This window comes from Apaloderma vittatum, unplaced genomic scaffold (assembly GCF_000703405.1).
Source record: "Apaloderma vittatum isolate BGI_N311 unplaced genomic scaffold, ASM70340v1 scaffold4858, whole genome shotgun sequence".
NCBI lineage: Eukaryota > Metazoa > Chordata > Aves > Trogoniformes > Trogonidae > Apaloderma > Apaloderma vittatum.
Genome location: NW_009730097.1, coordinates 66734 through 82438, shown reverse-complemented (window position 1 = coordinate 82438; position 15705 = coordinate 66734). Strand labels below are relative to the sequence as shown.

At 42.7% G+C, this 15705-nt stretch overlaps 1 protein-coding gene across 1 annotated transcript in view; it reads left to right on the top strand.

Moving 5' to 3' along the window:
* The window catches only part of LOC104277869 (receptor-type tyrosine-protein phosphatase T-like), a gene marked incomplete at its 3' end in the record, with an annotated part of 98939 nt that overhangs the window by 16634 nt on the left and 66600 nt on the right, over positions 1–15705 (top strand). Inside the window, exons 3-4 of the mRNA XM_009874652.1 lie at positions 5708–5981; positions 14162–14198. Of these exons, the coding sequence (XP_009872954.1) occupies positions 5708–5981; positions 14162–14198 (311 nt within the window). The remainder of the gene's footprint in view (positions 1–5707; positions 5982–14161; positions 14199–15705) is intronic.

The window sequence follows — 15705 nt, the reverse complement described above, 5'->3', positions numbered from 1 at the left end:
CCATAGGAAATCAGCCCTCGGTGTTCGAGGCCTTTTTGTGGTGCTTGCCAAGGGTATGGACCAACATGCTGGCGACACTTTCACGATTTTAAGAGTGTCTTCTTAAAAAAACATTTTCATGGTACTTAAGAGAAGCTGAACTGGTTGTTGGCCCCTCTTAATTATCATATCTTTGACTGTTCATATGCACTCCATGCTTTTTATTCACCTCTGTGCAGCATTAACTCCCGTGGGTTGGTCAGATAGTATTTGGGTTTGATTTTCATGATTTTGGACAGCCTTTTCGAAAGTGCTGAATCTGTTAATTCCACAGAATAGGTGTGACAATGCATATTCAACATCCAGCTCTGTGTTGGCTGCTGCCTTTCAAAGCCTTCAGTCTGAGATGACACAGCTGTCGGGAGATGCAAGTCTTTTCCATCCTTACTTGATTTGCCCTTTTTATCCTTTGTTCTTTGAGCTAAAATAACTATTAGTCAGGAAACCTCTACCCCTTGGTAATATCTTGTTTCCTGTAGCCTATCAAACAGTTATTCTGAAAGCAATGTGTTCATTTGAGCTAGAAATGAGCAGTTCTCTGTAGGGTGAACTGCTCTCAATAATCTGCTAAAAAATGCTCTGTAAGATGAGGCTGTACTAATTGCCACTTATTTTTGTTTCCCAGGAGAAAATATTATTGGAAATAATATATAGCTGATAATATATTTATGTCTTAAATACTAAAATGAAAAGATATGAAATGTTATATGATACATTTAAGAAAATTTAGTACCAGAATTGATCTGGAGGGAATATTGAGCTGCAGAGGCATTGTTTCTTTTAAGCTTTAATAAGTCAGCCGAGGGGATCACTGTAAGTTTACAAAGAATTTCTACTCCTTTTCATACCCTACCATTATCAGAGGTATAGTGAAGATCTCACCTTGTTGATAAGTGCCATGTCAGGATACCAAAGTGCAGTGACCAGATGCTGAATCCTTTATGGAAGGCTCTGACTCAGGTTTTTTCCTCCACACCCATGCACATCCTGCATTCAGAACCTGACTCTGGTGTAAAGACATGGCTGGGTTTGTGGGCAAGAGCTTCCTCAGTCCATCCTCCAAATGTGTTGGAAGCAGCACAAAAAAGAAATCAAGAGCAGGAGAAGGGGAAATGCAGCAGAACTCAGAGAGACCTCAGTCACGCAGAAACAGACTGTGATTTGGAATGTTGATTGTCCATGCTCAGGCTTACACCCAATACAGAACTCGTCATTTAAAAGATTACCTACTAGATGACGATAAGAACTCATCTTCTTCCTCTGCAGACAACATTTGTGCTGTGGTGACTGTTATGGCTGGTGCTTTTATCAGTGATTTAAAACAAAGCTGTGAAAAAGTTTTAAAAGCTTCTATTAAAGTAATGTGGATTTATCTATATGACATCTATGAAATTTGTCAAGGAGCCCAGTTTTGGCCTTTTCTAAGAAAGGTGTTCAGCAACATGACTGGGCGTTGAGCTCCCCAGCCTTCCAGGAAGTCAGGCATTCGGTTAGGGGCCCGGGTTTGGGAATTTCTGAAGAGCAGATCTTAAGAGTGTTTGCAAACCTGTCCTTTCCTGTCATTTAAGGTGAGAGCAGCATTACTTGGCTGCAGCGAGGTGGGGTGGGGTAGCTCAGCAGAGGGAATGTGGGATTCCTGCTTCTCTTGCCCTGCAGCATGAGCATGCGTGCCTTCAGTTGCAAATGTGAACGGATATTAAAGAATGAAGGCTAGTGGGTAGTTTTACTGCATCATCTTTCAGTTTATTGATACTGAAGTTGTTAGGTAGCGGTGGGAGTTCTACTGCTCTGCTTTTGTTGTCTCTTCCAATATAATTTCAGTGTATGACACTGAAACATTCTTTTGTCCAGCTGGGCATTTGCAATTGATGTATTGATCCCCGCTCTGAAAGCCGCGGTAGCTGATACTGACTGAAAGCAGGAGCTTCAAAGCTTGAGGCAGGGAAAGCCCCGGGAGATCCACATTCCTGCCTACCTGGATCTATTAGAATAGTTTGGATATCTCCTCCTTATTTCCATTGCTTACTTTTGGGTTTTGTGGGGTTTTTTTTCCTTCCCTCTAGCACTTCTTTTTGGAAAACTACTCCTTCTTTCCCTGAATTGTAATCACGCTGCTGCTTCTTACACAATTGTCAGTTCTAACAAGTTTGAAATGGTTGACCCTGCTCGGCATCGAAACAGAGATGTGATTGCAGCTGAAGGGCTTTTGCAGACGACAAAGGGCCGATGCTTCTCACCAAGTTTATTTTGAGTTAGTGGCTGACCGCAATCTTAGGGGTCGTCATGTATCAATGAAAGTTACCATCTTCTGAGCAAAGCTGAATTACTTTTACTCTTTGGAGAATTGTTGCCGTAATGCAGACGATTTGGCCAAACTTTAGGATGGGTAATTGCGCACTTGCTACTCTAAATTCCCACAAGACTTTTTTTTTGATGGAGGATCGTTGGCTTTTTGCTCCAGTGAAAAGGCAAACAGTTATGAGAGTGTCTTAATGCAGGTGGTAGTGGGTATGGAAGCACTCAATGTGCCTTGCAGCACTTCACTGCAGAGAAGTTGTGCTCTGAAATGGCCCTAAAGGCAGTCAGGAAAAATCAGCTCCCAGGTAATAACAAAACACGAGGAAAAGAGCATAATTTGAAAATCACAGATACGGCAGAAAGGAAGAAAACAGAAAACAAGGCTCTACCAGGCTGTGTACTAGCTGGGGGCGAACTGTGAATCCTGCACTTCTGGAGGGTCTAGACAGATTAAAATACTGGCATCAAAGTGTCAGAAAGGGAGACTCAGAGTAATCCTTTGATATGGAAATGATTTCTCAAAGTGGTAATCTTCAGTCCAGAGTAATCTGAAATCAGCCATGCTCTTGGCCGCCTAACCCCTTCCTGTGAGAGTGGCCATTCGACCAGTACCAAGTGACTGAGACTCCAAGAAAGGAGTGAGGCTGAGGGATGACGATCCCCAAACCAAGCAGGAAGGGCACAGAGAGATTAGCATGTGGCGTAAAGGAAAAAAATGCCAAGGAAGCAGTCAGTCACTCATCCTAAGCTTCACCAGAGTAGGTTTTCTAGACGGCAGGAACAATGACAGCAGCACTAGCTCAGATACTTGTTTCCTAGAAAAGGGGAGACAGTATTTGAGCAGGAGATTAACGGGGTTTTAACTTGAACACAAGTGGGACATCTGTCACATTTCAGCTGAATGCTCGTGAACATACCGTTGTGCTTCCAGAGACACCTCAATTTATTCCAAAAGAATAAACACTAAAAGTAAAATTTCAGGTCCTTAAAAGAGTGAGGTATCCCCATGAAGGGAAGAAGTGAGTTAATGGCTAAGTAAGAAAGCAAAAATGTGAAAGAATACAGGCAAAAGAGTATCTGTCATTAGGTTTTATATGTAACAAAACTCATGCTTGTGTTAGGAGTGCCTGTACTGGTGGAGCATATGTTAGAATTGTCAAGGCTGAAACTGCGAAAGGTAAATAGCTTCTCTAATGATTAGGGAGAGGACTCTGTCCATACGTATTCCTGGGAGCTTCCCCTTCTTGGCAGACAGACAAGTGGGCAGGACTGGTTCTTCCAAGGGGGATATCCAAGAGAATGAGCATCAGCCTTAGGACTGTAGGGCTATGGAGATAGGAAGAGGGAACCCTTGGCCTCTGGATGGGCCAAAAGGAGATTAATGTACATTTATACATATGTATTTATTTACATAAAGGAAACGTTTTCTAGAAATGAAAACCACAACTGTTTGGAATTGGATAAAATAAAAATCAAGCTTTTTTAGATTCAAAGGCATGTGGCAGATGCCCATAAAACTGTCAGCTGCTGTTCTGCATGTTGCTTACAAACAAAATGACAAACTTTCCCACTAGTATGGATTATTATTACCAGAGAGAAGGGTCAGGTTAAGAATCTGCAGATAGTCTCTTAGTAAACAGTGTCCAAAAAGGCAAGTCACAAGTTTCCATTGCTAAGCTGAGGAGACGGTTTAGGTTAAACAGGTTTTTACTTACAGCTCCCGCTATATCCACAATGGTAATCACAGAATTGTCAGGGTTGGAAGGGACCTTAAAGATCATGTAGTTCCAAACCCCCTGCCACAGGCAGGGACATCTCCCACTTAAAGTGTTTCTGGGACACTTGTTTATCTTTCTAAAAGTGGTAAAGGAAGTATCAGAGAAGGTCTAAAATTGTTACAAAAGTCTCTAATGAGCCATAGGATTGAGGAAAGTTTTCTGAAGTGCCTCAGTCCACAGCATTTGGTGCGTGCTCCTGATGCATTACCAAGCAGTGGTAGCAGCCTCCTTTAATGGCAACTTCAGTACTGAGTAATTCATAAATTGGTTGTACTTGTAAAGATTAGTTGGTTTTGTGTCTAGTGGTTGGAGCCAAATGATTTCCAAGTGATTCACTGACCTCCCAATCGCTAACAGTGAGCGTGCCAGATACCCAAAGACCTGAAGTAACAGTTAATTCAAAAGCAGGAGCCAGGTTTTGTTTCGCTCCTGCTTGTTGAAGGTGCCAGAGAAGCACTGATGAGCTATTGCTATGCTAGAATTTTTTCAGACCAATCTTTCTGCCACAATGAGCCTGTGAAAGCCAGGAGAATGATACACTGCTGGCTGTTTCCAATCTTTTAATCGATCTCCCCTGTCTGGCTAAACAAAGGACCGGTCTCACACAGACAGGTGAGGGCAGCACGTGTGAATATCCTGACAAAAAGTAAAATGACAGCAGCAGCATCTTTCTTTGTCAAATGGGTGAGTGGTGTGAAGCAGACAGTACACCTGCCTCAGCTGTAGCAGCACTGAACTGAAGGGCTTTGTTAACTGCCCGAGGGGGGGCGGGGGGAAGCGAAGCAGAGGGCATTTGAATGCCTCGCAACCTCTTTGAGCCTGAAATAGTGAGCTAGAAATAACAAGATTGCTATTACATATCAGAGGCTAAAAGCTTAGCAGGAGTCGTAAAGGATTAACATTTCATAGAGTTGGGAAGAATATGAAGAGTTGTTGTTGCTTTTCCCTGAAACAAAAGTGAATTGGGAGAGCTATAAAGCCACCTACTCACTCTGTCACCAGCCTTTTAGTGATGGAGGATAGGAGGAGACGTGCTATCAGGAACTAATGTTAGCGAATTCTACATCCGAGGATATATCCCAAAAAGAGATGTGAGGGAGGGCCAAAAAAAGTTACGTTCTTAGAAGATGTGACAAATCTTTTGATCTAACTTGATTTTTGCACCCTGAAACTGTTTGAAAAGAGATCTGACACCATTGCAACCTGTTAATGCTCTCTGCTACTTGCACTCGCTGCTTAGCCCAGGCAAATGGTTCACGTTTCAACTTGGTGGCTGAAGAAAGCATCTGCTTTGTAATGCTCAGCACATTGCAAATTCATTGCAGGTTACTCCTTTTTCTAAAGAGTGTTATGATTGAAATGTATTCTGACTTTCACCGGAGTTTGTCTTAACTCAAGCAAGTCAACAGAGCGAGTCATCAGCATCTTGCTCAGTGGCTGCTGCCCATTACTGGTGTGCCCAGAGCTGTTTGCTGGAATGCCCTAGCTGTGCATTCCTTACTTTGCTTTACTCTTTTCCTTTGATTTTTGGAAATGTTCTTGCTACTTAAGGATCTCTAGGCTCTAATCTTGCCTTCCTCTCTCCTTTCTAGTGTCTATCAACTTGTTGTCAAGGAAGAGAAGCTGCAGAAAGCACGGAGAGCTGCAGACATCATCGAATGCTTCTCCGTCCCAGTGAGCTACAAGAACGCTTCCAGTCTGGACTCCCCACACTACTTTGCAGCCGAGCTGAAGCCCATCAACTTGCCCGTCACGCAGCCATTCACAGTGGGCGACAACAAAACCTACAACGGCTACTGGAATGCTCCACTTTCTCCCCTGAAAAGTTACAGCATATATTTTCAGGCTCTTAGCAAGGCAAATGGAGTAAGTGCAGAGAAAATTCAATTGGATCTGTACCTATGACCACCTCTGTCTCTCCTCCTCATCTTTCTCCTCCCTTCTTCATGGGATGTCAGTTTAACTCCTCCTTGTTGTTATCCTCTTACAGAAAGTCGATGAAAGTTTAAAGTATACCATTATTTGTCCTTCACTCAAGTCTCTCTAGATCCAGTGAGAAATCTGTTGGGGAGCCAGACTTTGTAAAGGCACATGTTGGCATGTGATTTGCAAAATGTTTAGAATTTGGATTTATTCTTTTATTTCTTTGCATACGCATGAATGTCAGAGTAGGAGCTGTTGTGCTTTTAAAAGATTTAACTGCAATATCCTGGTAATCTGCAGTTCACAATGCTTATGATTTTGGAGGATAAATTATGAGATGAGAACTACCCAAAAGCTATGAAGTTGAATTACCTTGTGGCTTGCATTTAGTCACATCGTAATGTAGCACTTAGAGTCGGGAATTTCATCTTGTGTAAGTTGAACTGCATGGATGCCTATACGCATGCCTGTCTTGCTTGTTTTGAATAGCCTGGACTGTATTCTTACATGTACTTACTCTGTGATATTAAGCTTAAAATGGAAACTGCAGAGCAAACATAGCCTGCCCTCTTCTCAGACTGAGATCGTGGCCACGTACTGCCCCAAAAGATCCTGTCATAGGGAAAGGGAAGGCCTGTTCCCTTGTCTTCTGTTCCAGCCTAGGATAGTTTGTGACCTTCTCTTTTAACTCCCCTGTCTTGGGCCAGATCAGCTAACCAGGTAGAGGCCAGGTCCAGACTAAGAAATCATTCAACTTCCTCCCCTTTGACTCCCCTAATTGTTTTTCATTATCACATAATGTGATACAATTTTATACTCTGGTCTCACAAAGAGCCTTATAGCTTTAACGTGGCATCACGAAGTTGAGTAGCTGAGTTTCTTATTAGTGTGCTTGCCAGTGCTTTCATCAATATAACTTTAACATAGATAGATTCTCTAAGACATCATCTCTGAAGGAGCAAAATTAGAAGAATCAATCAAAGGTGAATGGTGTAGGCTTTGGTCTTCACTTGGGATAGTGCCTTTTGTACACAAAACACAGCCACAGATCACAGAGAACCATACATTGTTTAACACAGTAGCAATGCCAGCGAATGTTCACAACACATCTTGGTGTTTACAACCTTCATTTATCACCATTCTCCTGCAGAGTTTCTTCTGTGTGGCTGACAAGCACAATTCTCTTCAACACTGCGTTGTTTTTCACCTTCGTTTCCTTTCTAGTCAATAGAGTTTCCTTCCAGCGCTACTCAATTAATTCAATTTCGGATTTGCCTTGATATCAGAAATTGTGAAATATATGTATATGTCTTTCTGTGTCTGGTTAGTTTGCCCTTGTGTGATAGCTAATTGCTAGTGAATGGATCCCCAGGGAAGAAAAAAAACCTTTGTTTGCTTAACTAGAATATAATAGGCCATAAATGGGTTATGTGAGTGGCAATGTCGGCTTCCCTTGGCATTCTGGATTAAGGCAGCACTAACATGTGGTCCCTGCTTTCTCTGGATCTCTGTAGCTGGCATGTTGCATCATGCTCTCTACATATAAGCTGATAAGGACTCAAAAAGAAGGATGACTTGCTCGGCCTGTTTGGGACTACAAGAATAGGAGCAGGAATACAGTAGGAATACAAGACTGTAAGGGACTTCGATAATCAAAAGAGTCTGTGTTAAACAATACACGGTTTTTGACAGCGTGAGAATGATCCTGCCAGACAAAGCAGACTCCTATTTGAGGAAGCAATTGTACAGTATCTGCTTATATATCCTTGAAGTGCAGTGCTATGAGGAAAAAGAGTGGAATATGGATCTTCAGAGGAGCAGCTGTGATACTTTTTGTTTCATGATAAAAATCCCAAAGCCCCACTCATCAAACATTCAGATCTGATTTGCATACAGTCTTCTGTAGCTGTAAATAATAAGCTCCCAGAATTGTTGCAGAAGTAGCTTGTATTTAAGATTTCTGGATTTTCACTTGTGTCTATAACCTGAGCAGCCTTGACTGGTCTTCGTCAAGCCCGCTAATAGTTATGGCTGCAACGTGGCATTTTTAATAATGCACATCTGCAAAAACTCTGAAACGGTAACAGTTTAGCACCATTAAAATACAGCCTTATGTTCCCTTGCACTTGAAGACCTTAACAGAATGTTGTCACTCATTTTTTAATTAGGATATTCTGTAGTTTCATTAATCACTGACAGTTGTGGAATGATGAAACTTCTTTCCACACCTGGAACCTGCAATGAGAAACCTTCGTGCAACGAACCAGAACATCTTCCTTTCAAAATGTAGGACTCCAGGTAGAGCTTGTTTTGAAGCAGCATTCTGAATTTGGTCAAAAAAAAAAGCTTGATTAGGAGGAGTTAGAAGTGTTAGAGGAGTTCTGCATTGTTTCAGCTCCCGAAATATGGGGGGTTGTGCTCATTCCGTGTTCTCGTCTGCTCTGCAACCATTAGCCAGGATTGTTGCAGTGAAAGGAGCATAATTAACAGCTGGATGCAAAACAAGTATGGCAAATTGCTGCAAAATCAGATCACAAGCTTTGCTGCCTTCTCTTGTGTAGTGTTGTACTTGCTGTCTGAGACTTTGAATGAGAGAGCTGGCGCTGCCTGAATTCTATTTTGTGGACAGTTGCATGAAGTTTGGTCAATATGGTGCTGCTTACAGACAGGGGTCTAAATAGAACATGTGTGAAGCAGAATGGTTTTCAGCTTTGCTATACAAAACGCTTCCAAATCGTGTGAATTTGCCTCCTAGGGACTGTTGAAAGCCAGATGCAGAGCTGAAATGTGTCAGAGTTTGAAGTAAGGGGCGAGGAGGGAAGAGAAGAAGGAAACAGAAGCTCCCGGCTTTGTAGCTGTGGGGGTGAGAAGCGCTCTTAGTTACTGTTCGGTTGGTAGAAGGAGTTGGCAGCAGATGTGACACAGGAAGAAGAATGGACATCTTGCTTCACTCTCCTTTGGCAGTTAACTGATGTTTGCTGGTTGTCCAGGGGCCACCCACTACCGGCAGCTGAAGTTTTCCTTGTCTGAACCCCTGCCCTGAGCTCATCCGCCTTTAAACTCCCAGCCCTTTCACTGTTTATCTCTCTGAAAGGGGAGGCCAGGCTGACAATGCCACGTTACTCCTTATCCTCTCTTATTCTTATAGTGACTTCGTAGTCAAATGTTGCAGTTTTTTCTCTCTAGGTCATTGGAGGTGACAGTCTTGCTCAAATGAGGAGAATTCTTTGGCTGCTGTGCAAAACTTGCCTGAATTTTCAAGTAGTTCAGAAACAAGAGCCTCCTAAAAACCCTTCATGCCCTTGTGTTTTACCTCATCAAGTTAAAATGAAATCTGTAACAACACAGGTGCAATCAATAACCCTTGGCCATTTTTCCTCTAAATGGGAGATGAGGCAGGAGCCTTTGAAAGGCAGCTGGTGAGGCTGGGGGGCTGCTGCCAGCTGCTCCTCCAACAGGTGAGTGATGTGTTCAGTCTGGAATTGTGAAAAGTAGCACCACAGGAATCAATGAGAATATTATTTTTGAGGGAATGATAGACTCTACAGAGATTCTCATTGATTTCTTTTTTCTTCCTCCCTCTCTAATGACTTCTACTACATGCACAGTTGGGCAGTTCATTATTATCAGGGGACTTCAGGCTGGATTTCTCATGGTAGAACACATTTTTCTTCTGGGACATTTTGAAGATATGGAGAGAGCTGCCTGCAGAGAGGTGGCGTTCATCCCTTTGGAGATGGTCCACAAAAAAATCCAAGGAGGTACTTCAGCACAAGCCAAGTGAAGAGGCACCAAGGCTGCCTGTGTTGCTTCTGTGAACTGTTAAACAGCTTTCAGGAGCTCTGTGTTCAGTAGGATTTCAGGGGTACAGTTGTTCTCATTTAGGTTTACTCCTTCTTAGCCTTGGTGCTACTGGGGAAGAGACAAAGTACCTGCAGAACACTCTTGCTAAGACCCTGTTTCCACATCTGGCTGGCCATACTGGGCCAGACTATGTGGACCCGAGTGTTTTCTAGATAGGAAATGGAAAGACGATACTAGGTTTTGCTTAGTCTCTCGGTGAAGAGTTTTCTGTGCCAGCAGTTTCCTTAAGCTGGCAACAGAAATTATAGGGGAGTTGGGCAAAATTTATGGAGGACCAAAAACGTAATTCTTTAAGATGTTCAGTAAACAGAACCACGATTTCTATCCTGTGTGAAGCCGGTTGCCAACAAGCGTGCCCACCGTCTAACTCTGGCACATTGGCAGCAAAAAGAGGGAACTGAGACCAAGTTGTCGACTGGTAAAATTACTTGTCTTGTCTGTGCACCAGCAAAAGTTAAACCTGCACATCCCCTATTTGAGCTGCCTGACAAAACTGCCTGTGGTGAGGCAGTCCCAAACAGCCCATGTGGGGACAGCAGGTCTCATTGGTGCTGCCAGGTGGTTCTCTGGACAAGGCAAGTGCTGTTTAACTAATACAAAGTCATAACACTAGTAAGGGGAGGCAAAAATTGTGGGCGTGAAAACAGATGGATGAAAAAGCTCCACTTTTTCTTTTTAATTGTTCATAGTCTGTAAACAGCAAGCTGTCATTTTAACAGAAAAGAGGAAAAACCCAACATTTGCCCTTCTAGGTTGTGAAGATATGCAGTTAGGAACCTAAGTGATTAGTAGACGGCATCAGCTCCCTTTCTTCGAAAAAGAAAGAAACTATATTACAAGAAAGTTTTTAAAAAAACTGGAAGTTCAGAAGGAGGGCATGTAGTTTCAAGTCAGCGTGTGTGAGCTGTGTCAACAGCGGGGGCTTCCCCAGCTCCTCAGCACAACCCGTGGTCTCTTCAGAGGGTCTCCAAGAGGGTCTCCAGCTCATTCTAACTCTGGGTCCAGGGCTGGCTTCCAGCAACAGCTTGCTAACACTCCGGAACACAGTCCTTGTACGATCTGTGTCCATTGGGCAGGGACTTGAAAATTTAGCCAAGAATCAGCCTTGAGTGTGAGGGTACACTATAATCGTGTTTTATTCGTATGGAAGTGAATTCCTGGAAACAAACATGCATAAATATGCTCTGGTAAACACATAGATGGGCTTAATGCACAGAAAGCTTTCAGGGTGTGAAGCGTGTTGGAAAGTGAAGGTTGGATCTGGAGCTGTAGGATGTATTCCTGCAGTATCTGAAATGTCTGCCTTAACCTGGCGGTGATGGAGAGCCAAAGGAGTAGTGCTGCAGGGACCTTAGATGAAGTTATTCCCATGACTTCAGCCATAATACGAAACAGATACCTCGTGCTGCATATGTAGGATCTTGGGTCATTATTAAGATTGTTATATTTGTATAAAGCTTTATAAAACCTCTGGGATACCATAATATGGGACTTGGGTATCACAGCATTGGAAAGAATTTTCAGAAGCAAGAGAGTCTGAAATTTGGGGAAATTATTTTGGGGTTTGTATTACTATTTTTTTATTATTATTCCTTTATTTCATTCTTTTTCTTATAATTGCCTGAAACCGTCTGGATGGATTACTGAGAATTACTTACATTGTTTATTCCTGCTTTACTATTGGCTGAAAAGAAGCATCTTTACAGTATACAGGAAACCACCTTTCCTGAATTAAAAGTAGCAATTTTTCAGAAAACAAATCTGACTGTGGGAAAATGGTTTTACTGCAAGTTTTTTTGAGGGGAGGAGGGAGCCAAACCCATGTGTATTTTTTTATGTTTCTTGGTAGAAAAGTTCATACAAACTCACAATTCTCAGCATCAATCAAAGTACCTCTTTGAAGAGATCTCATTTTTATGAGACACCAAGGACATGAGCAGTGGGTTGATCAATGAAGTGATCCATGGAAATCGATGGAATAATCAGCCCTAATCAGGAATATGGACTAAGTTCAAGTCTTTAAACTTTAGCATCCCTAGTAGCTGGATGCTTGGCATCTGTGCAGGTTTCTTTTATGTTTTCCTTCTGAGAAGATGCAATTTGAAATGAAGTTCTGAAATCCAGATGTCTTGTTCCTCTAGTGATTGATTGCCCTTGCTTTTAGCAGTGCCAGATCATGGTCTTCTAATAACTATGATCGTCTGTGCTAAACGCAGCAATTAGTAGATGTGGATGCAAACAGAACGCACTGCATCCTGTCTTCTCAAATTACCCTGTGGGAGGGTAATGGGCAGGAGGATGCACATGCTCAAATGAGATCAGTTACAGCATCAGTAACAAGATTTCAGTTTTTGTTTTCTCACCTCTTCTATTCTGAGCATTGACTAATTTCTCTAGCTTTTTGGTACGCTTGGAAGCCAGCAGAAAGCAACAAATGCACAAGAAAACTTTCCTCAGCAAAACTTGAGCAAGCGATCCACCTACTTTTAGACTGCAAAAAGGCAATCGATATATTTTGTTTATTTTTCGTCACTGATTTTCCAGGTCACCTTGTCGTAGCCTGTAAACTACATCTGTCTTATAATTCCCAGCATTATGTGCTGAGTCTGTGCTCTCAAAATAAAGCTGAGTTTTTTCCTGCTTCGTATATCATCACTAGCAATAAAGATTCTGGATTTCCAGAATAGCTGGCAATTCGCACTGATTATACACAAGGCAGGCATGAATGGGGAGCTCTGTTGCGCAGCTGCGGTGGGTTTGCGGTGCCGGCGGTTGTACAGGTTGTGAAAGGGAAGTTGGTTTTTTGAGGGAGAGAAGGGTTGGCGTGCCAAAGAGAGATGCCTCTGGTTTCCTGGGGTGAATAGGGTGTCAGTCCTGCTCTGGGGACTCTGTGACTGAGAAGGGATGTCCTTGATAGACATGATCTGTCCTTGATGCTCCGGAGTTACTTAAGAGTGTTGGAAGGCAAGACCAAAGGGACAGTTTGTCCTTCTGACTATCTCGACATTCCTAGACTGTGCACAGGGTTGCTTATCTCCAGACAGCGTGACTCACTGGTATCTCAAGGCGAGCACAGAGAGAGAATCGCTCTTACATTTCCCAGTGTCGATCCTGCCTTGTCCCATTTTTTCTTTGCAATGACGTGCATGGAAGAAGACACGGTGGTACTACATGTTTCTGATCAGGCCAAGGAGGCTCTGTCACAGATGGAACAGATTTTTTTCTCCAAGAGCAAATTCACAGCCTGTTCATCTTCCTGTCTGAGGATGGAACAAGGCGCTCTGTGGTGCGTTTGCTGGGCTGTTGTTTCCAAAGCACGGGCAGCATCCATATTAATGTGGCATTGTTACACACAGTAATTTATGCAGTGTTTGTTACACCTGAGACATGTACGAGAGCGTGTAAAGACATGAAGTGGTACAAAAACCCTGCAGCAGACTACCGCTTGACAAAGCTTTCTAACCAAAGCAACGCATTTGGATTTGGACGACAATCGTGTGTTGGACCGAAGCAACCCACATCAGTAGGGGCTGGGGAATGAGGAGCTGGGGGTACCAGAAAGGAGAGGCTTTCAGCAGATACAGCCGTGTTTGAGCCAGTAGTTAAGCAAATACTACATTGATGTTCTGATCCAAACTCCTGTTTACGCAGATCTGGAGGCTCTGAGGCTGACTGAACAAAAGTGTTGGGTTTTGTCCTGACTCTATGATGAAAAACCGTGATGGTGTGGGTTGTGTTTGAACAGCTCATTTGGCAGAGCTGGCCCTACAGGCTGCTGGTTCGCTTCACATACATATCAGAGAGCTGAGATATTCAAATGAGTACTTCGGTGTCTGTTTGCCATGTGTTTAAATAAATACCCAATTTGCAGGGTTTGCAGTAATGGTGCATGAAAATTAAATGTACAGTTGCATGGACTTGTGACCCAAGCCTTGTCTGCCTACTACAGATCAGGCCATTTAACTGGTAAATTCTATTAGTTCATCAGGCACTTACGGGGGACCCATCACTCACACATGGAGTGTGGAAAAGCATGTTGTCACTCTCAACTTCTCAACAGTTACAGAAGCAGCTGTGGACAAATCCATTAGTAGGGAGTGTTTTGTGCAACTAGACCTGTTGGTGGCATTTTCAGACATCAAGTGTAAGAAAAATGCTTGTTTATATTTGTACCTTTTAAAAGGAATGTATATTTATCGTAGATGGGCAAATTACACACCTTGATGTTTTCCTGTAATTTTTTTTTTATTATTTTTCAGGAAACAAAAATCAACTGTGTCCGGCTGGCAACAAAAGGTATGTGGGTCTCTATTTCCCTGCAAAGCATAATGCCAGTAATGTAAAAGCTGCAGTGGTGACACAACTTGATTACAGTTACTATTCAAAGAGCAAGCCTCCTTCTTTTTCTTTCTCTCTTTCTTTTTTATTTTTTTTAAGAGTACAAAGGCAGAAACTTCCAGAACCACTCCACTGTATGTGTGGGCTCTTATTTTCTGAAGACAGGGTATCTTTCTCTGTCTCTCTGGTTCTTCCTTTCACTTATTCTGTCTACAGCTTTTCTGTCTTGGGGATTCTGCCCAGAATATCACTGATTCTGCCAGAATATCACTGAAAAAAGCAACATTAACTTCCTATCAAGTTCATTCTCTCTGCAACTCTATAAAGTAGATAAGTAAGAGGGGATCTCGCATTAAGTCTAACCTTGACCACAGCAGGACGCAATTCTTATATCACACCATTTTAATGGTGTAACTCAACAAACTAGTACGTTTCTTATTTTCATTGCAGATTGTTCAGAAAACATCAAACTGATAAGTCAAATAGACCAGAGTGAGCAAGCCCAAGACAAATATTGTTCAGATGCAATGCTCCTATCCCCACATTGCTTCACAAGGTTGTAGCTCTTGAGGGACCAGTGATGACAATGTCTGAGTTCCTTCTTGGAGTTGAGAGTTACTTTTAACAACTCTTTTAAGGACTTTGAAAATCACCCCAGGGGCTACTTTACTAGCAAAGGTGTCAGAAACCGATTTACTTGTAACACAGAGGAGTAGTTGTAAAAAAGACTTTCTCAACAGATGCCATAGTCTCAAAATGAGCTGTAAGGAAATAAGAGGATAATTGCCACAGGCGGTGCTACAGGTAGCTCTCTCTTTCCAAAACTTAGGGTTACCATCTTGTGTTCTCACTGCCTTGCTGTAACGCCCAATAACTGTGTTACTGCCTGCAGGCTTTCAAAAGTTAAACAAAATCAGCAAGAACCTATGACTTTTTTTTTTTCTTTGAGGCACCATCCCATCTTTTACCATTCTTTCCCCCCCTCTTCTGTCTTGCGACAGAAGGAGAAGTTAATTACTTCCAAGTACTTTCTCCTAATCACTTCTGCATCTGCACTTACAGAAGAGCTGGGAGGGTCCAAAGAAGCCCCAGCTAAGTGTTTGGGTAGCAGAAGAGGACTTTTTCCATCTTCCCATGGAGACAGCCCCCAGTCTGTTACAGAAAGCTGTGCCCTGGATGGCAGATGCTCTGTGAAGTTTCCCCTCTGTGCAGCGCTTTTCACTGCAGTGGGGCTGTAAGCAGTTGTGTCACCACTGAAAGCCAAGGAGGATGAGCCATTTCTTCCCTTTCTCCTTTTCATCTGTGGCTCTGCTGCTCCCCATACCCTCTTGTTGCTTTCCTTTTTAAAAGTTCCTTGTAAAACCTGTATTTAACTCATTTCTCTGGGTTACAAACATCCTATGTGTCTCAGTCTCCCCTCCTTCCCCCTCAGTTTTTTCCAGCTGGTAGTGATGTGACCTTTTCA